Source organism: Poromitra crassiceps (assembly GCF_964638095.1).
Source record: "Poromitra crassiceps genome assembly, chromosome: 12".
Lineage (NCBI taxonomy): Eukaryota > Metazoa > Chordata > Actinopteri > Beryciformes > Melamphaidae > Poromitra > Poromitra crassiceps.
In genome coordinates, this window is record NC_139632.1 from 31,090,686 (window position 1) to 31,115,754 (window position 25,069).

Consider the following 25,069-nt stretch of genomic DNA (forward strand, 5'->3'; position numbering starts at 1 on the left):
GGCCGACGCATGTCGAAAAATTTGGGCCGTTTGAAGCTCAATTTGGGCCGTTTGAAGCTCAATTTGGGCCGTTTGAAGCCAGATTTGGGCCGTTTGAAGCCAGATTTGGGTTGTTTAAAGCCAGATTTGGGCCGTTTGAAGCCCGATTTGGGCCGTTTGAAGCCCAATTTGGGCCAAGTCCAATTTTACAATGAGATGCACCCACTTTAAACCTGAATAAAGTAATAAAACCACTAGTAAACCACTAGGCGGCGCCTGGCCTGCTGTTCAGTGAGTGGCCTGGCCTGGCCTGGCCTGCAAAAAAAAAAAAAAAAAATTTTTTTTTTTTTTTTTTGCAGGCCAGGCCAGGCCAGGCCACCGGGCATTTGCCCGACGTGCCCGATTATGCAGTCCGCCACTGCTTGTGCCCAAGTGCAAGGCCAAGCGTTATCTTTGTTAGTTCCTAGCACTCAAAATCTCCTTTTTCTTTTAATTACCACTGGGTGAGTACATCACAAGACATGTTTCAGTGACACAGTGGTCATTAATTAAAAGATAAATGTGAGTTTTTGAATGCTAGAAAGTAACAAAGAAAATGTTTGCCCTTGGGCACAAGATATGGCCCTGTGTTTGCTCAGGAATTAAAATAGAAGTGCTAAAATACAGCAAAAATATATACATTCACTTTATTGCACAGCCCTACATGTACTCACTGACCCTACCGCCTTGCTGTGATCAACGATGGCAAAACTTACACTAAACATTTGCGAATGCTTTTATTTTATATTGTTGGCAAATGCCCATGGTCTATCAGGTCTAAGCAGGATAATCAACGAGTAGGTGTGCGTTAGAGCAGTGGTTCTCAACTGGTGGATCGGGACCCAAAAGTGGGTCGCGGGGCCTTTGTGAGTGGGTCGCGGATGTGTGCATGAAAAAAAAGTTCTTCTACTCCTTGAGGAGGCCGGCGTCCGGGGCCAACATTGCTGTCTTTCAGAGGCTGTAGCTCAGGCTCATTTTTAAAGCCAGATATGGTCTCCTCTGAAACCCGAAGGCTTAAGGAATCCATTAGTACCAAACATGTCATGCTAGCTGCGAGCAGAGCAGTGTATATAGAAGAGTCGCGACATCTCCATTCACTCCAATGGACCAGTGTTTTACTCTCAAGAGTTCCAGGAAGTAAGGCCCTGGATTAAGCAGCACTGTCGAGTTGCAGCAAAATGGACTGTTTGTGTTGTATTAAAGTGTGTTTGTTTTTTTAGAATCAAATTGTACATGATCAGCTTTATTTTAGCATTCAGAAGCAGTGTTGGGCAAGTTACTTTCAAAATGTAATATATTACATATTACTAGTTACTTTCATTTGAATGTAATAAGTTACTTTACAATATTACTGTCTGTGTAGAGTAACTTGTTACTTATACACTACTTTTGCATTACTTTCACCAAAACAACAGCAGCAGCAGAATGACATCGGTGCCCTGAAACCATCCCGAAAAATAATGTCAACCGCCTTGAAGTCAGTGTAAACAATCCAAAATTCTAAATGTTATTCTTTTCCTTTGTTATTGTCATCTATAGTGGTTATTTGAATAAAAACACACAGTTTGATTAGGAAATGATTGTGTCTTATTTAAATATGTGCTTTGATTAAACTTTTTTTAACTCAATTTGCAACTTGAGTTACTTGACAAAGTAACTGGTATAATATTACTGAAATCCTACAAGTAAAGTTATATTACTGAGTTACTGCTAAAAGTACATGTAATATGTTACTTTTGTAATGAGTTACCCCCAACACTGTTCAGAAGTAGCGCGAGACCCCTTGCTAGTTGTTCATTGGCTAATGAGTCACGCATTTTGGTCCTCCGCTGACGCCACTCTCTCTCTAGAGGACACTAGCTGTTAGGGGTGGGGGAAAAAATAGATTCACCTAAGTATCGCGATTTTTAATGTCACGATTTTTTGGATCGATCTTTTATTCCAGAATCGATAATCGCAAATTAAAAAAAAAAAAAAAAAAAAAAAAAAAAAAAAATTTGGGTGCTTGCAGTCAGGCCACTCACTGAACAGCAGACCAGGCGCCGCCTACTGGTTTACTAGTGGTTTTATTACTTTATTAGTTAGTCTGAAGTAATAATTACACTTCAGGGTTAAAGTGGGTGCATCTCATTGTAAAATTGGACTTCAAACGGCCCAAATCTGGCTTCAAACGGCCCAAATTTCACGCGCGTTGGCCCATATCACCCTGGCCTGCTTGGTATCTAATGCCCGGCCTGAATTATGATCCCAGTCCGCCCCTGTTTTTAACTATATCGCCCTACTCATGATATATAATATACAGTCTCTAGTGTATGATTCAACTTTTCCCATGTTCTAATCTAGTGTAAAAAAGCAAACAAACTGAAAAAAGAAAAGAAAAAAATAAACAAAAATCGCAATAAATCGTAATATCGAATCGCAATAATCGTAGAATCGCAATACTTAAGAATCGCAATATAAATCGAATCGGCACCCAAGAATCGTGATAGTATCGAATCGGGAGATAAGTGAATCGCCACAGCCCTACTAGCTGTGAGCATCACCAGTTTAAACTTGTTTAAAAAGCATATATAAAAAAAAAAAAAAAAAATTGGGTCGTGACTTAATGACTACGGAAAAATGTGGGTCATAAGGCTAGACCAGTTGAGAACCACTGTGTTAAAGGGTTCTAAATGCACTTGGCTGTGCGTCTGCAGGTTCTTCGCCTGCACGTCGTGCATTCGTTGATCATCCCTTACTTGTACCACATCATCCATAATACTGGACTCTTGGGAGTTCTTGGAAAACTTTCTGTGGAGAGAGACTTGAAGTGATAAGGGGCGGGGCTCGGGGGGTGGGGTCTGCACATGGAGGCCGGAGGTGAGTCACACACTGGCTTTGTGATCAACAAAGCAGCTGTAAACAAGAGGAGGACATGCTAACGCTAATTTGCTAATTTGGGGGGAAGAACTAAGAAAGAAGAAACTGGCAACGAGCGAGGGAGAGAAAGTGATCATGGATGATGAGTCAGGCTTTTGTGTTTGGGGCAGATGGTAACTGTAAGGGTCACCGGGGGGGAAAAACACATAAATAAATAAATAAATTTTCACCATAAGGTCGTCTTGCAAGTTTGACTCACAAACAAGTCATTATTCTCGGGAAATTGGAGCATGGAAAAAAGACATTGCGGTTGAGACGATCTGTGTGGTCGATGGTTTGCGGTATCCCACAGCTGAACTTAATTTGAGACTATTGCCCAGGGGAAGAACGTCCTTCACAGTGTGTGGACATACTTGTAAAACCGTTTGCTAGAAAAGTCCATTAACAACACGGTGAGTGCTCCCTCCATGCCTGTTACACTTATATTTACATTAACACACACTCCTACACTTCACAGACTCCCACCTCGTATGGCTTCCTTCCTCTATATGAGGTGGGGAGAGAGTGGACATGGTCAGAGCATGACAATAACATTCCCATATGACCCACACACCTCAGTCAGTTTGAGGACGTTCTCATATATGAGCCAGACATTAGCTTCCTCTGTCTCTCTATAGGATTTCCATACACTTTGGAGGCAGGGGGGTGGGAGAGTTTATCAGATGGTGCAGTGACTATATGATAGCTGCTTCTCCAGCTGTAGGAGTCCCTGGATGTTCATATCACTAGATGGTCCGTGGACGTTGCAATACTGTGATTGACTGCTGCTTGATCGACTGCTACACTTCCTCCTTTGCACCTGGAGTGAGTGAGCTGCCCTGCCCTAGTAGTGCCTCCTCTGATTCGGTCGGGGGGGACTGTTTGGGTGGGAGGGGAACTGGGGGGAATCGCATGATCCTCCCAGGCGCTACGTTCCTGCCGGTGAAACTCCTCGCAGACAGCTGAAAAGTAGTGGCTGGCGACTGCACATGTATCGGAGGAAGCATGTGCTAGTCTACAACGCTCCCCAGATCGGGAGAGGGGGTGGAGCAACGACAGCAGGGGGAATTGGCCAAATACAATAGGGGAGAAAACAGGGGGGAAGCCAGAGGGGGGAGGAGACATTTCTGCACAGCCAAACCTATGGATTTCATTTCAGCGTGCAGAAACTGATCTGGCACCGTATAACAGACTTCAGTGCAATGGTGAACATCAATGCACCTTCATAATCATAAGGTATGATCGCCTTCGAGGACCATAGCGCAGATGAACGACTCCCCCACATGACTCCTTACATTGATTGCATCAATCTTTCACCAAATTACCAAAATGTCTAAATGAGTTTCTACTCCGCCAACAGCTTGAAAGGCCTTCACAATGGGACAGGGAACACACAAACAGCAGCTCTTTGAAGGAGCTGCCAGAATGAGCCCTCCTGCGCCGCGAGGTTCACCTCTCCTTTTTACTGGTGCCATCTGGAGATGTTCCAGGAAGTTCCTTCCATGCTTCTGCAGGGACAGAGAGTGAGCTGCTGTGTGCTGCTGATGAAGGCCCAGCTCTGACAACAACATGGCATCAGAGGAAGCTTGAGACGGCATCTCGGAGCAGCTTGGCAGGAAGAGCGAGGACATGTTGTTTGCGAGGGGAAGCTTTGTTTACAACAGAAAGGAAGCGATTAATCAGAGAGTTTAATCACCCAATTTACCAACAGGCAATTGGCTCAATAAAAAGAAAGGAGGATCTAATAGGAAGGCAATAAGGCCGCTTTGGCATTTTAATATCCAACCAAACAACCCAACTTCCTTCTGTAACTTCACCACGTGCAGGAATCCAACCAACATAAGCCACACGCCATCTTCCAGTAACAAGGTTTCACAATCTTTCAAAAACAAAATCAGATTTTTATATATAAATGAGTGGGATGTACTCCAATAGAGCGTACAAGAAATAGGTCAACAATTTAGCAATATTCTTCAATTCTACAAAATCACTCCAGAATGTTACAGGCACGGTCCAAAATTAGCCAGCCACCAGGCAAATGCTGGTAGATTTGATTGAACCCTGCAAGGCAACTGGATTCACGTGAGATCATGAGATCACGATCACACAATTCCATCACGCTCCAATCTATTGGTTTGAATTTGAACCACCAGTGGTTCACACCAATCAGCATCAAGGCAGCTATGGGCGGGCTTTAGGTGTGACGCCAGCGAGAAGCGAGCGCATGATAGACCTGATAGACAATCACCTGCCAGGTAGCTTTTTGAAAAGTGCCTGCCCCTTCCAAAGGTTTGCCGAGCACGTTCCCAGATGGTTCTGTGAAAACAAACCATCTTGGCAGCATCAGGTGAGATTTGCTTCACTTACCAGCGCCTAAAAAACACAATGGTAATCTATTGAGTGGCAGGTAACATTTGAACTTTCACGAGCCTTTTGGCTGGTGGACAGAACAGTTTACTTTGGATCCTGGTTACAGGCAAAAAACAACATATAAAGACAATGAAGTGATTGAAGGAAAGCTTGCACAGGTTTGGCTTGGAGCTGGTAAGGGTTGTAAGGGTTAACCATGTGTGCTGGTAAGAGTGCAGTCGAGTCAAGAGCACTGCTGATGGGGATGTTCTGTTTAGATTAGACGAGTAGGAATTTGACCCCCAACTCCTTCAGTGCTGTGGAGCTCTACTCCTGGTGCCTGTTAGCCACAATACAAACTAAATGCATCATCTCAAACAAGTCAAACTAAACGGCCGTGCGTCTCCCACTGCCTATCCTGATCCACCTGTGATCAAAAAACGACATCATCTCCAAAACAGTCCTTTCCCTCTAAACATGTCGCTTGCAATTGATTGAGCTTCTCTCAAACTCAGAGGATGGTTAAATAAACACACCCGTCACTTCTTATAAGGACTGTCTGCTCAGCCAGAGATCTTTTGAGAGGGAATGCAGGAGGTCAAGGTCAAGTAACTTTAACAGAACCTCTGAACCGTGGACATGCAGTCAGACAGAAACAGACGGCGTCCTACATCAAAGTCCCTATCTCCAAACGTACGGTTATTGAACAGGACAGAGCAAACGATCAGGGTTATTGAGCAGGACAGACCAAACGATCAGCCAAGCCGATCCACATCCTCCACCAGATGAAAACCATTAGCGACTGGAGGAGGGAGGGAGGCATTCCTGAAGCAGAGCAGGATGGAGCTGGAAAGAATGATCCTCCTCTGTGGAGCAATTGCTGCACAGAGGGGACAGATCAGTCTGCACAGAGGGGACAGATCAGTCTGCACATGAGGGGACAGATCAGTCTGTACAGTGGGGACAGATCAGTCTGCACATGAGGGGACAGATCAGTCTGCAGAGAAGGGACAGATCAGTCTGCACAGCGGGGACAGATCAGTCTGCACATGAGGGGACAGATCAGTCTGCACAGAGGGGACAGATCAGTCTGCACAGAGGGGACAGATCAGTCTGCACAGAGGGGACAGATCAGTCTGCACAGAGGGCACAGATCAGTCTGCACAGAGGGGACAGATCAGTCTGCACAGAGGGGACAGATCAGTCTGTACAGAGGGGACAGATCAGTCTGTACAGAGGGGACAGATCAGTCTGTACAGAGGGGACAGAGCAGTCTGCACATGAGGGGACAGAGCAGTCTGTACAGAGGGGACAGATCAGTCTGTACAGAGGGGACAGATCAGTCTGCACAGAGGGGACAGATCAGTCTGTACAGAGGGGACAGATCAGTCTGTACAGAGGGGACAGATCAGTCTGTACAGAGGGGAGAGATCAGTCTGTACAGAGGGGACAGATCAGTCTGCACAGAGGGGACAGAGCAGTCTGCACAGAGGGGACAGAGCAGTCTGCACAGAGGGGACAGAGCTGTTGCTCTCGTGCAGCTAAAGATGTACATTTGCACTTAATCACTTCAAAGTTTCAAACAAAGACTACATAAATCTAGAATGCTACTCCAAGACTGTCATCTGTGTGACACATGGAGCTACATTATATATGTAAAGGGTGGGGGGCCATAATGGGGGCTTTGCTACATGAGAATCAGCACCATGCCGTGTTGAGCAGGAAAGGCTTGCTGCTGCGTCAGCCTCTGTTGGCTGGTTTTTACAATAATCCTCACTGGCAGGTCAAGGAGAGACTACCAGGAGCAGCCGAACCTGAGGCTACTTTACATGAGCTAACATCTAAATGTTCTTAGTCCTTCCTCTAAAGCAGTGATTCCCCAAGTGTGGGCCTGATTTTCGCGGGCATGAGCACGAGGACAGATTAGCAGGCGTAGCTTTCAGGTACGATAAGCAGGTGTAGCCTACAGAATAAAAACCCAGTAAAGCCCCGTAAAAAAGTTGAGGGTCTTCAGTTATTTAATGCGGGAGTGATTAATGAATAACGCAATAAGGCACTTAACGCAGATTATGTGTTTTTAGCAAAATCGTTATCAGACTGATGTTTGTTGAATGCCAATGCCATTCACTTGTGCCATAACGATGTATTGATGGCTAGTCGAATGCTCCTAGATTGTCTTCCATGGCAAAGGGGGGCTGTGGTGTCACGTGAATTGTGTTTTGCCACTTTACACGGTGACAGTAAGGGCGGCGTTATCAGACCTATATCCAGACTCAGAAAACTTGAATAGTTCATCACATGTGACAAGAGGATTTGTTTTCACACGCTGGTTGGCCAAGGCGAGACGGGCGAGATTCTCCATAAAAAAAAGAAGAAGAAAAAGAAAAAAAAGAAATCCAAAAAATTAATAATGGGATTTGATTCATATTTATTGAAATCAAATTATATTCGAATTTCAAAAATTCGTCCCAACCGCCCTACTCAATACCACCATTGTTGTTGGGCATCGGGAACAATTAGCTGAAAAAGGAGCTCTAGGATTTCACTATTTACCACTCTTTCAATGGGGCCGTCTGACCGGCATAGCCCCGTAGCATTCCTCCCTGACAAGACCAAGCAGGAACAATGTTTACCTTCATCAATCTTCATCTCCGAAATGTGACCCCCCCCCACCCCCCTGCAAAAAAAGAAAAGAAGAAGAAGAAAAAAGAAAAGTACTTCCCAACAGAGCCTTTCTTCTCTGCTGAGTAAGAGGCTCATATTACACTGAGTCACTGTGCTGCTGGGAGCCCGACTGAGACACTAATCAAATCTGTTGCTACGTCCCACGCCCAGGACAGAGCACAGAGATATAATGGGATCAAAATGTGATAAAAAATGCCAGTTAAACGGCCAAGAACAATAGACTAATGTCTCAGAACAAGAGACTAATGTCTTTGTAATTGCGCACACCCTACACGAGGGCTAGTCCCCTCGACCCCGCTCTCCTTTCAAATCAGCTCACTGCCCTGCAGCTTGGTGAAGAGCCAGTAGCCTTGATCATTAACATTGCTGTGTTGTGTGCCATTTAAAGTGGACATGAAAGACTTCTCTCCAGTGTGGTCTCTGATGACCTCCCTTTGAAATACTGCATCAAAAATCCAGCAGATGGACTGACAGAGGGGACCACAGAGACAAGCCGATAGACAAGAGGGACCACAGAGACAAGCAGATAGACAAGAGGGACCACAGAGACAAGCTATGATGAGCTCATGGAAATCAAGGCCAAGTGCAAGAACACTTCAATGATTCATAGGAAACACTTTGGCTGCAAGGACATCAATGAAACATGAAGATTTTGGAGAAGGGAAAGACATGCTCAGATACTGGGACCTACTTCATGTATACCAATGCTAAAAAAATATGTTCTCTGCAGTTTTATTTGTACGGTAGGTCTTACGTATGAGCTCGCCTTTGCAACGACCCTTATGAGGCAGCTGGGGGCAAATACAATGGATGACTGCTTCTCAAATGAAGCTGCAGAACCAACCCAACATTAACTTATTGGAAGTGGAACAGTTGCGTGGTGCTCAACTGGTGCGCAACTGTTGCCATCTGACACCACATCTAACTCAGCCATTAAGAGTGGACATTAATGACCATCTCTCTGGATGAGAAGTGAAGTGGACTCTTAATGACGGGATTGTCTTTCAGGCTTCTACTCACTTTTTGTCCTACAATATATCAATATTATATCCATATGGTGATATATAAAATATTATATCCATATGGTGATATGAGATAGATATCGTCTTAGATGTTTGACATGGTAATATGGCATAAGTGTTGTCTTTTCTGGGTTTTAAAGGCTGCATTACAGTGAAGTGATGTCATTTTGTGAACTTACCGGGCTGTTCGAGCTGCTCTATTACTTGCCTTTACCCACTTGGAGACCCACTGTAGGAGATACGTGTGGCCTATATAGGTTCGACTCCAACTATTATAAAGGTATGGACAGTTTTCCAATCATGTGTGTGTAATCATGTTTCTTATTTAGTAATGATGTTGAGGGATTTAATATAGTAACAGAGGTAGGCAACAGCACTCGAATTAGAGTAAATCTTGAGTTCTTTTATTAAGGGCAAAACAGACGCGTTTCAGCCTTAGGCCATCATCAGTGTACATCAGAACAGATGACAATGGGTAGTATATATAGAGGTGTGGTCAAACAAATCACCTTGAAAAAAACATCAGCAGATGGAGTGCATCTGTGGAAGCTGCAATGCAGCCAATCACAGAGAAGGAGGTGAGGCCACAGCTCAAACAGGCAATCAACATCATTTCTAAGGACTATCATAGTAGTGACAGCCCTTGTTAAATACATAACATTACGAATGATAAACAATACAAAATACAAATTAGAAAGTTAAATAGAAAGCCTCAGAAACGTGTGAACGCTTCAAAAAAAGAGGCTATAATGATTTTGTGGTTGAGACCTGTTTAAATAAAGTTAAAAAGGTAGAAAGGAATAGCCTGTTGACTCTTAAGCCTCCCCCTAAAAGGGACTCCAAAACAGTTCTGGCTACAACCTTCTCTCCTTTAACATTTGACATTAAGCAAGTAGTCTTGAAACACTGGCATATCTTATCCAGCGATCCCCTTATAGCTCATTCTTTCCAATCCCCACCAATCTTTGCACATAAACGTGCCAAAAACTTGAGCGATACTTTGGTCAGAGCTGATTGTTATGTTCCTCCACAGCATTTTCTTTCTAATCGTAACCTCCCAGCAGGTAATTTTCCATGTTTAAACTGTGCCCAATGTAACGCAATGATCAAAGGAGACACTTTTTCACATCCTCATACTGGAAAACAATTCTACATCAAGAATAGAATTTCATGTAGAACTAAATTTGTTGTCTACCTTTTAAGATGTGTCTGTGGGCTCATATACATTGGGAAAACTAAAAGAGAGTTAAAAATCAGGATATCTGAACACAAGTCCAGCATAAGGAACAGGGACGAGAAATCCCCAGTCGCTCGTCACTTTAACTCTGTAGGACATGATGTCAGCTCTCTTAAATTTCAAGGCATAGAAATGATTCAGCCTCTCAGAAGAGGTGGAGACAGAGATAAACTCTTACTCCAAAGGGAAGCTTATTACATCCACACCTTACAAACTGAGAGCCCTAGAGGCCTAAATGAAGAATTGCTATTAGGTTGTTTCCTGTAATGTTATGTGTCAACTCCCTGAGAAATGTTTCCCATTGATTGGTAAAAACCCTCTTTTTAACTTTCTATTTAACTTTCTAATTTGTATTTTGTATTGTTTATAATTCGTAATGTTATGTATTTAACATAGCTGTCACTACTATGATAGTCCTTAGAAATGATGTTGATTGCCTGTTTGAGCTGTGGCCTCACCTCCTTCTCTGTGATTGGCTGCATTGCAGCTTCCACAGATGCACTCCATCTGCTGATGTTTTTTTCAAGGTGATTTGTTTGACCACACCTCTATATATACTACCCATTGTCATCTGTTCTGATGTACACTGATGATGGCCTAAGGCTGAAACGCGTCTGTTTTGCCCTTAATAAAAGAACTCAAGATTTACTCTAATTCGAGTGCTGTTGCCTACCTCTGTTACTGTGATCTCCCTGCAACCTGCACCGATTGAGCTGCTTAAGACCTGGAGCTGTGCGAGCTATTCCCTTGCTGCATAGGATTTAATATAGCAAAATTGATTTATTCTATTATGCAAACCCAATGAGTCCTCTATAAGTTTTTAGCTCTTTTTGTAACTGCTGCGCCTGTCGCTTAATGCACTTTCTATGCTCTTTCTTAAAGTTCTGTTGTGATGCTTTTAAAGGTCCATTTTATTCTCTTCTTTTATTCTTTTATTTTCCTGTCAACCATTTTATGTGAAGCACTTTGAATTGCCGCTGTGTATGAAATGTGCTATACAAATAAACTTGACTTGACTTGCAAAGAAGATTTTGTTTTAGTTTGTCACCTTTACCCACTTAGTCACTATATCCACATTACTGATGATTATTTATTAATCATCTCATTGTGTCAATATTTTGTCTTGTTTTAATAGAAACGCTTGTGACATCTCACTTGTAAATACCGGGATATATATCATGTATCGCTATTCAGCCTAAAAAACAGAGATATGATTTTTGCTCCATATCGCCCAGCCCTATACGTCCTACCTGTCAAATGAGCTCGGTCTGATTGAGATCTCTGTTTCCGAGATGAGCTGCCCCATGATGTGTAAGTGAAAGAAGCGTGTCTGTTGTTTGTGTGTCTGTAAGTTGTGTCAGTGGCTGTGCCAAACACTTCACAGCATTACTACATATAGCCCAGTGAAGCGATACACGGAGACTTATTTATGGCAAACCAGGAAGGGTTCAGAGCGAGGTGGGGAAGAAAGACCCTGCACGGTGACAACACAGATGTCAAACAGACTGCTTGTTTTCCCAGTTAAGTCTGCAAGGCAACAGCCTATAATACCAAGAAGGGAAGTTTTAAGGTGGAAAATACCCCCCAAAATAAGGAGGGGGGGATCAGTATCACCTAAATAGGCTTGAAATGGTTGGATTTTCTATGCCCCCCCTGGAAATGTTTCTTTCCAAGTGTGTTAGGCCACACGCAGTGCATTCTCGTAGAGTGAGGTGTTGTTGAATCAGCTCCCAGTTTGTGCCTTTCATCTGTCTGCTGCAGAGTGAGCAACTGGCATCATCTGCAGTTCTTACTATTCGAGTTCATGGCGGGCAGCACCACAGACAGGTTTGTTCTGCAGTTCTTACTATTCAAGTTCATGGCGGGCAGCACCACAGACAGGTTTGTTCTGCAGTTCTTACTATTCAAGTTCATGGCGGGCAGCACCACAGACAGGTTTGTTCTGCAGTTCTTACTATTCAAGTTCATGGCGGGCAGCACCACAGACAGGTTTGTTCTGCAGTTCTTACTATTCAAGTTCATGGCGGGCAGCACCACAGACAGGTTTGTTCTGCAGTTCTTACCATTTAAGTTCACGGCGGGCAGCACCACAGACAGGTTTGTTCTGCAGTTCTTACTATTCAAGTTCATGGCGGGCAGCACCACAGACAGGTTTGTTCTGCAGTTCTTACCATTTAAGTTCATGGCAGGCAGCACCACAGACAGGTTTGTTCTGCAGTTCTTACCATTTAAGTTCATGGCGGGCAGCACCACAGACAGGTTTGTTCTGCAGTTCTTACTATTCGAGTTCATGGCGGGCAGCACCACAGACAGGTCTTACCATTCAAGTTGACAGCGGGCAGCACCACAGACATCTTGGGCCGGCTTCCTTTATTGTGGTTGGTGGCGGGAAGCAGAAGGTGATCCTGAAGAACAAAGGAGAGGAGGTGATCAAGAAGATCTGTTGGAAGCAAATTAAACGCTTTGGGTTTTTGTGTATTTTGGTAATTGCTGTTGAGTTTATTGTGTTCTGGAGTTGAGCTCATGCGTAACAATGCAAACACACCAGACCGTTCAGACCGGCCGCGGCGCCAGTTCCCGGCGCTTGGTCTATTTGTTTCGCCAGCCGCGGGTGATTGTGTGCAGCCAGGCAGGAAGTCAGTACAAGTACAAATAATTCTGGCGTGAACGGGCGGGGCTCCTGCTCGAGCTGGATTTACGCTTGGCAGCGCTTTGAGAGGAGCGGGTGTGTTTTGCACCCTAAGTCTAAAATGACTGAACGACACATGAACAACTCCAGTAATAACTAATGATGAACAGTGTTGGGGGTAACTCATTACAAAAGTAATATATTACATGTAATATATTACTTTTAGCAGTAACTCAGTAATATAACTTATTACTTATAGGATTTCAGTAATATTATACCAGTTACTTTGTCAAGTAACTCAAGTTACAAATTTAGTTACATTTTATTAAATCAAAGCACATATTTAAAAAAGATACAATCATTTCCTAATCAAACTGTTTGTTTTTATGCAAATAACCATTATAGATGACAATAACAAAGGAAAAGATTAATATTTAGAATTTTGGATTGTTTACACTGCTTCTAGGCAGTTGAAATATTTTTTCGGGATGGTTGCGGGGGCAGCGATGTCATTCTGCTGCTGCTGTTGTTTTGGTAAAAGTAATGCAAAAGTAGCGTAATAAGTAACGAGTTACTCTACACAGAAAGTAATATTGTAAAGTAACTTATTACTTTCAAATGAACGTAACTAGTAATATGTAGTATATTACATTTTGAAAGTAACTTGCCCAACACTGATGATGAATGATCCTCTGGTGAGGTTAGAAAGGTCACACCCAAAGCTGATGACAGCTTCTCACAACCACACAAACTAAGCATGCTCTTTTTAAGCCAAAATGCTCCCATAGGAGCACTTTTCTCATCCTTACGTCAAGCAATCAACACTCCTCTAATGTGAATGTCTCCACCTTGAGCCATTTTGGGGGAGTTGGCCAGAGCCGTGTATATAGAAGAGTCGCGACATCTCCATTCACTCCAATGGACCAGTTTTGTTACTCTCAAGAGTTCCAGGAAGTAAGGTCCTGCATTAAGCAGCACTGTCGAGTTTGTGTTGTACTTTGATTATTATTATTATTTTTTTAATCAAATTGTACATTATCAGCTTTATTTTAGCATTCTAAAGTAGCGCGAGACCCGGTCCTCCACTGATGCCACTCTCTCTCTAAATTGCTCTGGAGTTGGCGTAATGATACTGCATTTGCATAGAAACTGCATTTAACCAGCATGTAGTTGAGTTAATCCATTGAGTATAGTGAAATAAATAGCTGCCATCAATGACCATCTATCTCACATGTGGAGCTCAGTAGACAATGACGGGGACAGAAAGGTTTTCATCTGGGCAGATGATTGACATGTACTCAGGAGTTGCGGTGATGGAGAACGTTTAGTGTGTGAGTCAGTCCTGGTTCCCCCAGTCAACTCTGCAACAAGCACTTTTACAGCAATATTTTAAAGCGTAAATAAAGCATTTATAAAGCAACACATTTAAAAGGTCTTGAATTTAAAATGGACTTGAGATACTTTTTAAGGGTCTTAATTTGACCTAAATTGATTGATCAACTTTTAATACTTTTCAAGACCCCGCGGACACCCTGTGTAAGGAGTTTTTGAAACGTCTATGGGAAAATGAATGGGGAATGAAATCCTTGAAGTCGCATGCTGAATCCAGAAGAGTTTTGGCACTTTGGCACTCGATATGGGGAAGCACAAACCATAATACTGGTCATCATCAACGAACCTGTGAGTCTGCCAAGCTGACATAATGGCTGCAGCTGCCATGACAACAGGTTCATTTTATGTTTCCAGTGTTTCCACCACCTCACCACACCACACGCCTCCATCAAGCCACCACAGGTGCTCAAACAACCCCAGACCACAACATGAAGGCACAGTCAGAACACTTTACACATTTGGGCTTTTGGTGAGTTTGCTTTTCCATCGACCTCAACTCATTTCACACTTCGCACAAAGCTGCAGGTGGTATCTGTTGAGGCGTTAATGTGACCGTGACCTAAACATGACCATGTCCGAGAGCACCACCTAGAGACTGACCTCACTTTGCTTGCGAGGGGCACCGGGAGGCCACCGCGAATCACGATGAACCCCCACAATATGATTTTCCCATCGGGAGTCCAGACCCGACGAGAGCGAAGATCGCTCGTGATTGGCTTTTGTCTAAACAAATTTTCAAATGTAATCCAGATCTTTGGCAGTCTTGTAATAACATCATACAGACTGGAACAAAAACAAAAGCACACCCCGACTGGAGGTCACACACCCTGAAACCCAGGAAACAAAATACAGGCAAATAAACCCGCCGGGAAAAACTCATAAAGAGCTGTAAAAAGTAAGAAAGTCACAGCCAACCACGGGTGGTAATCTGTACTCTGCATGTTTGACAGCACGCTCTGTAAAACGACCACTTCTTCATCTGGGCTTCTCACTGTGTTTCTATCTTACATAAGACAGGATCATTAGATCTATCTCACATAAGTCAGGATCATTAGATCTATCTTACATAAGCCAGGATCATTAGATCTATCTTACATAAGTCAGGATCATTAGATCTAACTTACATAAGCCAGGATCAGTTTCAGTTTCAGTTTCAGTTTATTTGTAGGAAAAGGTTTAAAAGCAACAATTCTAGTTACAGTCAAACCTGGCCTGACTCAGTATAAAACTGGTTTACAGCAGGTTCCTATATAATACAGTTCTAAAATACATTTCAAAGTGCTATTCAGAATAAAATACATCAGCATTAACGACAATATACATTTGCAATCAAATAAATAAATAAATAAAAATCAACAGGAGAATCAGTGGTTGCAGGCTTGGTTTGTTAATATGTAGTGCTTATAGGTATGTTTGAAGAGCGGAGCGGATATGATGGATTTGATGTGGTGGGGTATGTCATTCCAGATTATTGTATTAGTACGGAAGAAGGATCTTAAACCGAAGTTATTTTTATATATTGGGACAGGTATAAGTTTTTGAGTAATTGAACGTGTAACAAGAGAGGGTCTGGTGCTGGGTTTAGGCAGTAGGTCTGAAATTGCTGGGGGGAGGTTAGTGTTTTGTAGCTGAAAATAAAATTTGATGGCTAACAGGTTTGAGTAATTTTGGAAGGTTGGGGCATTTGAAAGTGATAGGGCTGTACAGTGATGGGACCAGTTTGAGAAATTACCATGTATTTTATGTGCTCTATTGTATAGTCTAGCTAATGGTTCTATGATTTCTTTAGTTGTGAGGGACCAGATGGGGAGACAGTATGACAGGTTGGAAAGAAAAATGGCATTCAGATAGGTGGCAGAGACAATGGGTGTGAGAAATGGCCTGATCTTGCAGTAGACATATAATTTCTGTTTGAGTTTATTGGTTAGGCTGTGGACGTGGTTGCGGTATGTGAGGTGAGAGTCTAAATGAATTCCAAGATATTTATAAGTGTCTGTAATAGTAAGTGTTTGCTTTGCCAGTGTGATTGGAGCGGATATGGAGATGGTTTTCCTAGGTGAGTGAAAGTACATGCATTCTGTTTTCTTTACATTGATGGTGAGATGGTTGGTTTTTAGCCAGTCATTTAGGAGCTGGAGATCGGAGGTGAGTTTTGTGTTGATGGTGTCTATATTTGAGTCAGATACATAGATAATTAGATCTATCTTACATAAGCCAGGATCATTAGATCTATCTTACATAAGTCAGGATCATTAGATCTAACTTACATAAGCCAGGATCATTAGATCTATCTGACATAAACCAGGATCATTAGATCTATCTGACATAAGCCAGGATCATTAGATCTATCTTACATAAGCCAGGATCATTAGATCTATCTTACATACATCAGGATCATTAGCTCTATCTTACATAAGCCAGGATCATTAGATCTATCTTACATAAGTCAGGATCATTAGATCTATCTGACATAAGTCAGGATCATTAGATCTATCTGACATAAAGCAGGATCATTAGATCTATCTGACATAAGACAGGATCATTAGATCTATCTGACATAAGCCAGGATCATTAGATCTATCTGACATAAGCCAGGATCATTAGATCTATCTGACATAAGCCAGGATCATTAGGTCTAGATTCCCTGCCTACCAATATGAGGTTCGTAGGTTCGAGCCCCTGTGTTACTTCCCGTTTGGTCGGGCATCCATACAGGCAATTGGCTGTGTCTGCAGGTGGGTAGCCGCCTATCTGGATTAAGGGTGTTAATGTGTCCTGCTGGTCGCTGCACTAGTGCCTCCTCTGGTCGGTCAGGGTCGGGACACCTGTTTGGGGGGGAGGGGATAGCATGATCCTCCAATGCGCTACGTCCTGCCGGTGAAACTCCTCGCTGTCAGGTGAAAAGAAGCGGCTGGTGACTGCACGTGTATCAGAGGAAGCATGTGCTAGTCTACAACTCTCCTCAGAGTGCAGAATTCAGAAAATAAAGAAAAGTAAAAAGAACTATTGATTTATTTTAAACCAGTTAGTTGGTGCCAGATGTTAACATTTTCCCCAGTTATTTTTTTAAATATCCATGGTAGTTACAAAAACGTGTGGTAAACTACGGTGACCTCACAGCCCATACAATCCTAAAGCTGCCAGAAAATGAAGGATAGCTACTTGACCTGTGGAGGTCCTGAGCCTGAGTGCACAATTGTCACCATTGTCCCCGTTGTCACCATGCCAACTCAGTCAACATTTGTGCGACTTCCCTGATGACAAGCAGTCTTGCTCTTTGACCTGCTGTCCTGCCCCACACAGTAATGCTGCCTGGGGCTTTACCATGGCACCACAGTGCCTGCCTGGAGAAGATGCCACAGTGTGAGTAGAAACAGGCCAGTCTTCAGCTTGGGCCAGCCCTTTGGGACAGTGACTACATGTCTTTTTATGGAACTTGTCTTCAGTGGACAGCAATACATGTTTCAGACCTACAACACTCAATTAGTCATTTCTGATTTTGACTTTTCCTTTTCATGAGGGCAGACGTAGACGTGTGTTTCTTGGCACAGTTCAGAGTGACAAGAAATGGAGCAACAAGTGCCTTCAAGAATGGAAGAAAATACTGGTTTTCTTATTGGGGGGGGGGGGGGGGGGGGTTTGTTAGAACGTGTAGGAAAAAGTGACTGTTTTGTTTTTAGGCAAATTTGGGGTCAGGACAGAATCATACAGTATAAAAGGAGGAGAAATGTTAGTTCTCCAAGAAGGAAAACCCAAAGTAAGTAAAGAATGCTGCTGAAATGCTGTCCAGGATGACTCATTTGAGAAGGGGAAAGTCAAAACAGGTTGAAAGGGGTAAACGGGGTGGCTGAATAAAGACACAGTGGATTCATGATGACAGATGGTCATGCCTAAACATCTAAAACATGCTCTTTGATGAGCACTAATGGAGCAGGTCTAGACTGGAGAGGGGCCCCGCCCGCCCGAGGGGAGAGGGGCCCTGCCCGGGCGAGGGGCCCCGCCCGGCCGGCCGGGGGAGCTGCACCCTTGGGCGTTTCAGCCCTGCCTGCCGCCACCCTCTCCTTTCCTGAGAGCTGCTGAAATGCTTGTGTCCAATCGTGCAGTGGGACCAGTGTTGGGGAGGGTCACTTTTAAAAAAAGTAATCCGATGCAATTACTAATTACCTGTTAAAAATTGTATCACAATATTGAAGTAATGTAACTGATTACTTTCTGTTACTTTTGGATTACTTTCAAACAAATTTCCTGCATTTGACGACTGGAGTCCGGGGGCATGATCTTCAAGAGGAAACTCCCCACACCCACCCAAAAAATAAAAATAAATACAATAAAATAAAAAAACAAAACAGCTCATTCAGACCTCATGTGTTGGTTACAGCAGCTTTCAGCCAGTCTATCTCATGTCGTCTGTTTTTTATTAATAATAACACAAAGTGAAAATAACACAATGTCAGATGGTGAAACTGACTGCAGAACATTATTTCATGTGAGACCAGGCTGGATCAGAGTGCTGTTGTGTGAGGCAAGTGTTGTCATGTGTGTGCATCGTTATATATTTTAAATTAAAATGGATTTTAAATTTATAATCCTGCTAGTAATCCACATTTTTACTATATGCAACTAATCTTGATTACATCTTTTTTGTGTAACTGTAAGGGGGTTACAGTTACATTTTTTTTGTAATCTGATTAGGTAATCCTGTTACATGTAATCCGTTACTCTCCCCAAGGCTGACTGGGACCCTGCATGTCCTAAGAGGGACCAAGTGGCAGATGACTGAGCAGCATGCAGTTAGCATATGTCTGGCATACGACTTTTCACTTGTCCTTTTGAACTGCTTAATAAAAGACAGTAAGACATCACATTTTCATGTCTGCTTAATGAATCATAAGTCATTCTATCTGTACTCAATTAAGCGCTTTTATGAGCAGGAACAGGACATTTACTGATGATTCAAGTGGAATGAGTGTTGAATCAAGTTCTACATGTGAACATCTAATCAAGTTTCACATTGTGGGATTTTGTGTAGAAAGCCAGCAACTATTGACATTTTTCACAGCCATTGTGTGTCTAAAAGGCAGGAAGTAACACAGGTGCAAGCAAAACATTAATGACTATTTAGGTGTTCCGGTGCCGGGGCCCTCGTTAATGTTTTGCTTGCACCTGTGTTACTTCCTGCCTTTTAGGGACAACATGGCTGCTGTGAAAAAAGGCTACTTGCTCCTCTCAAATCCTTGTCGTGTGGCAATCTGCTACTCTAGTCTAAACAGGAAATTCACCCCCCGTATAGTTGTGAAAGGTGAGGGGAAATTTGCTATATATGCAAAAAATGGTGTTTTAAACTAGGCTATAGACAAGTTTCCTGGGCACTTCCGGTTTGCTCGGCCGTGATATGTCTGTCTCTTCCGGTCTTTGTGAATACAGAGAAGCGTAGCGTACTAGCGTAGTAGCCATAGCGACCAGTGAAAAAATGCAAACTTGGGCTCAACCTCCGAGTCTCCTGTCTAATGAAAGTGTGTCTATCCCACACTCGTTGACAGTGGACACATGGGAAGATAATATGTGTAAATGGCCGAACGTAACTACAGGCAGGATTATAGCATATTTTGAGGAATGAGAAGTCATCATTGAGTCCCTTCACATTAGTCGGGTTTCCATCCACCTGTTTTGATGCGAAATTTCAATTTGCGCATAAAAAAACTGAGTGGAAACGCTGCCTAATTCGCAAAAACCTCCAAATATCGCAAAAAAAAAATCACGCTTGAGGGAGGCGGAAAACTCGGGTGTATCGATAAAAAGAAAATGCGAAACGTGCGGTGGAAACAGTTTAAGCGATATTCCGTTGTCTCTCCATTAAAAAACAACACAGTTTGTCTTGATCACTGCAAAACATGACATGCCATGTGTAGCCTCCACACAATGGGGCTACACACGGTAAATCATGGTAAATACGCAGCAGTGGTAAACAGAAGAAGACTGGGATATTAACTTTAAGGTGACTCACTTCTAGACTTGAATGAAATTGTATTCACTTACTATCTGCTCCGTGGATTATCATTTTACAATTTCGGAGCCGAAATTGTAACATAGCAACGTTGGTCCACAAACGTTGCTACTGTATCTTACAATTTTTTGGGAGATCGGGTTGGGATTATAACGTTAGTTTGCCGAGTCGCACCTGGTAGTCCAGAAATGAAACTTTAAATGAATAACGTTAGATGTGTTTAACAGAGCTGTATATCGGGTCTAGCAGCTGATCAGCAGCTCAGACAGCCTCAAACACGAGGTGATTGACAGCTCTATAATTCGCAAAATAGCAGTGGATGGAAACGCGCATTGTTTCGCATTTTATTTTGCAGACTTTCTGAAAATTCGATTAAAAGTTGCGATACATTTGGATGGAAACCCAGTCACACAATCTAGTTGCTGCAACTTGAGATGGTATTGGATTATGCATCATGTGTGCTGATGCTCAAAACACTCAACCACTCGTTCAGGCGTTTCTGTGTATTGTGACAGCCACGCACTGCACAATGTGTTCCACAATAACCCATTGTTAATAACGTCTGCTAACGTTAGTGTAGCTAATGTTAGCGATCGTTGTAAAAAAGTTTGGATGTTTCGGCTGCTGCCTTCTGATGTGCTTGCTGCTGTGGACGCAATGTGGACTTAACCGGAAGCCGGGGACATATAAGGCTGCTATGGCGCCGCCCTAGGCCAGTGCGGATAAACTTGTCTATAAAGTCGGGCCTTTTAACATGCGGGTGGAAATGAACGACTCCCTTTTGGAGCCAGCCTCATGTGGCCATTCGAGGAACTACAGCTTTGAGTATCACTTCCACTGCTTCCTCTGTCAAAGCCTGAGCGAGCACACTGGTCTGACCGGAGGTAACCCCGGAACACAGTAGTACACAGCTGCAAAACGCTATTGAGAGGGACCACTCTGTTCTTATTTGGTGGGCTCAAGTGCACCAACGCACCAGTGGACACTAGACTCGACGGAGCAGCGAACCTGAACTGAGAACGAACCGACTTGACTGAGAAAGTGACTCAGGATTTGGGGAAACTGAATATTGAATTGGGTGGATTTGCATTGAGTTGGTTTTGTACTGCTGTGTTTCATTGACCTGCTGTACTGTATATAATATTGCACTGACTACTGCCTTTGCACGGCCCTGTTCAATACACTATGGCTATTGAATTGCATTGGTCTATGGTGTGTTTTTTGTGTTGCACTGTATTTTGTGTTTGCTGGTATTTTGCACTGGTAGTAAAGCGATTGAAACCAGGTTGCAGTTCCTTTGTAGGGTTGTGCTGGGTACAATATTACATTATTTTGTCAGACTCTGACTGGCACCCCAACTTCACCTCCCAGGAAACCACTAGTCTTTCACCCAAGGTTAAACAGCAGTTACAGTAAGACATTACATGGATACTATGATTCTTTGAATTTTTTGTTGTTTTATTCTTCTTGACAGACACTTTTAAAATGTTTCTTTGACTTTCAGCAGCCTAAAAGGGCACAGCCAGAAACTAGCAAAGATAACGCTTGCTGCGCTTGCACCATGCGCAAGACGGAGCTCCACGGCTCTGCTCAGCTCAAACTCACCCTGTGGAAAGACACCACGTAGAAGGTGTCTCCACGCCGGTTGATCTCATCGAAGAAGTCACTGTAGGTGCGATGAGGAGCGTAGTAAACCTGCAGCTCACTGCCAGGATTCCTGCTGGCAGAAGAACAACCATAAGCCAGAAAAGAACAGTGCCGCTCAACTTGATACATTCTGATGCATTTTATTTATTTATTTATTTTCAGGGTAAAGGCACTTCAGTCAGATTGGTTCGTGGAGCTTATCGTATAATAAGTCTGGAGCATAACCACGCCCACCGCAAACCCAACATCAGGAACAGCACAAAAACCTAAACGACAATATTTAGGATTTGGATTGAATCAATCTGACAATTCCCATGCAGCTAAAAAATGAATCCCTCATCAAATGGTGATCAAGACTTTTTAATGATTTTTAAGGGCCTCTATTTTCCCTAAATTGATTGATCAACTTTTAATACTTTTCAAGACCCCGCGGATACCCTGTATAATACTCCTATAGCCATCCTAATATTCCTATGTTATTCCTATAGTACTCCTACAATGCCCCCCTCTCCCCCGTGCTTACTACACCTATGCATCGTGCTGACACGACACGACACAACACAGCAGTCCTTCCTGTGCCTGAGCCTGTTTGTTTTGTCTTGTTTGTGTACGGTTCTATTAAAAAATTGAAAAATTGAAAAATAAAAAGTAAACAGCAGTCCTTTACTCACTTTTCATCAGTGCTTTCTGTGTATTGGACAGTTACAATCTGGGCACTATTAGCTTCCTTCTCTGTTTTCTGTTGGGAAAGAATGATGAGAGAGGTGAGAAAGAAAGAGAGAGAGAAAAAGGTGAAACACAGAGAGAGAGAACGGGAGAGAGGGAGTCGTTATATTTTGTGTAATCACATTAACTAACCATTAGAGAGAGCAGGATAAACTGAGTGTTGAGGAAATTTAAAAAATAAATATAGACATGTGTTCATTCAATAAGCCATAGTTAATCATACTGTGTAGAGAGATCATCACAAAGTTTCCCCCCTGACAAAGTACATGTCGTTTAGTATTCATCAGAGTGTGAGGGCTAGAGGGAGAGCTCTCCTGGGCTTGGCTGGATGGATTGCCCTCATTAAGACCAAGGGCTTGGGGGAAACGGTAAGCTGTCAACAGTTGTAGCATGTATAGAATCATTCAAATGAGTAGAAGACATTTAAACAGTCCTGGTGTTTTGGTGTGACCAGGATGTTGGGATTCACTTGAAAAACAGGCCTGTTAAAATAATGTTAATTGCTCAACAATAAATGTTCGCTGCGTCTAGTTTTGCATCTACAGAATGCCAACGTCAAGCCCTCTTCCAGGTTCGACGTGGGACTTAAGGGATTTCATTCCCCATTAATTTCCCCACAAAAGTTCCTTATTTAAAGAGTTTAATTGGTCAAACCAAGAGATTCAGCTAAATTATATTCAGAATCACGAGAGACCCAGTTTCGCACTACAAAGATTCCTGTCACTCGCGCCGCCCGGGGCGAAATCACATCCACCCGCGCGATTGCAGTGACTTTGTCTGTAATCTCTTTGTCTGTAATCTCTTTGTATGTAATCTCTTTGTCTGTGTCTGTAATCTCTTTGTATGTAATCTCTTTGTGTCTGTAATCTCTTTGTATGTAATCTCTGTCTGTAATCTCTTTGTCTGTAATCTCTTTGTCTGTGTCTGTAATCTCTTTGTATGTAATCTCTTTGTCTGTGTCTGTAATCTCTTTGTATGTAATCTCTGTCTGTAATCTCTTTGTATGTAATCTCTTTGTCTGTAATCTCTTTGTCTGTAATCTCTTTGTAATCTCTTTGTAATCTCTTTGTCTGTAATCTCTTTGTCTGTAATCTCTTTGTATGTAATCTCTTTGTCTGTAATCTCTTTGTATGTAATCTCTTTGTCTGTAATCTCTTTGTATGTAATCTCTTTGTCTGTAATCTCTTTGTCTGTAATCTCTTTGTCTGTAATCTCTTTGTATGTAATCTCTTTGTCTGTAATCTCTTTGTCTTTTTCTGTAATCTCTTTGTCTGTAATCTCTTTGTCTGTAATCTCTTTGTCTGTAATCTCTTTGTATGTAATCTCTTTGTATGTAATCTCTTTGTCTGTAATCTTTGTATGTAATCTCTTTGTCTGTAATCTCTTTGTCTGTAATCTCATTGTATGTAATCTCTTTGTCTGTAATCTCTTTGTATGTAATCTCTTTGTCTGTAATCTCTTTGTATGTAATCTCTTTCTATGGAATCTCTTTGTCTGTAATCTCTTTGTATGTCATCTCTTTGTCTGTAATCTCTTTGTATGTAATCTCTTTGTCTGTAATCTCTTTGTCTGTAATCTCGTCGCGCTAATTTGCAAAAATCGCCCCAGTGTGAACGTCCATTTAGGCACTCTATACGATCATGAGCTATGACCATTCACTCCTTTACCAGCCACTTCCTGACAACGGCTGTTAGCTTCGACTCACTGTGTGATAGATTAAAAATCATGCTAATGGAAAACAGGGGCAGGGGGCAGTAATCCTGCAGTGTTCTGTTGACTTTCTCAGGCTGCAGATTAAACTCAGCCCAATAAAGAGAGAGCGGTAGGGGATGGGGGGGGGGGGGGGGGGGTGGGGCGAGCAGAGTGAAAGAGAGGCTTTGCCAAAAATCTCTTTCCACAGAACATCAGACACATTTCTGTAAATGCTTCAAATGCAACTGGACTCATGTTTGTGTCTTGAGCGCTTGTGGGTTTCGATGATAAATAGTAAGGTTTTATAGTCGAGCAATTAAGAAATGTTGTTCTCTAAGGGACCGTGTCCACAGGAAGCACTTCTTTTGAGCTGCCAACGCCTTTCTGCAATTTGTTCTCGATGGTAAGGGCGCGCTAGTAGCGCTCCTCTTCCCAGCACCACATCTGGCGTTTAGCACTCTTGGCAGCTAGTGTCTTTGGGCGGCACGCTCTGAGCGCCTCAAGCAGAAAAACGTTACACTTTTGGAGAGGCGCGCTGCTCGTCAATGTCACTTTTTTCGAGAGCAACAAATAAGCGCTCCGCATGCGCTGTGAGTCTTTGCGCGTTGGAAGCGCTCTGTCTGGACATGATTTCCACAGCACTCAAGAGTCAAGATTCAAGATTTTTATTGTCACTCCGTAGTACAAACTGTTAACTAAAGGCGAAAAAGGAAAGACTAAAGTGGAATTGATGCTCGGACGTGAAAGTCGATGCCTCACCGTGGGATAGC

At 42.8% G+C, this 25,069-nt stretch overlaps 1 protein-coding gene across 2 annotated transcripts in view; it reads right to left on the reverse strand.

The window, feature by feature from the left end:
• The window catches only part of atf6 (activating transcription factor 6), a 61,571-nt gene that overhangs the window by 3,098 nt on the left and 33,404 nt on the right, over positions 1-25,069 (reverse strand). Inside the window, exons 13-15 of one of the 2 annotated variants that reach the window (XM_083647770.1) lie at positions 22,553-22,620; positions 21,840-21,951; positions 12,530-12,614 (exon numbers count right to left, since the gene is read on the reverse strand). In XM_083647770.1, coding sequence (XP_083503896.1) covers positions 12,530-12,614; positions 21,840-21,951; positions 22,553-22,620 — 265 coding nt within the window. Of the gene's footprint in view, positions 1-12,529; positions 12,615-21,839; positions 21,955-22,552; positions 22,621-25,069 lie in introns of both variants that reach the window. The other variant, XM_083647769.1, reaches the window with a different exon arrangement.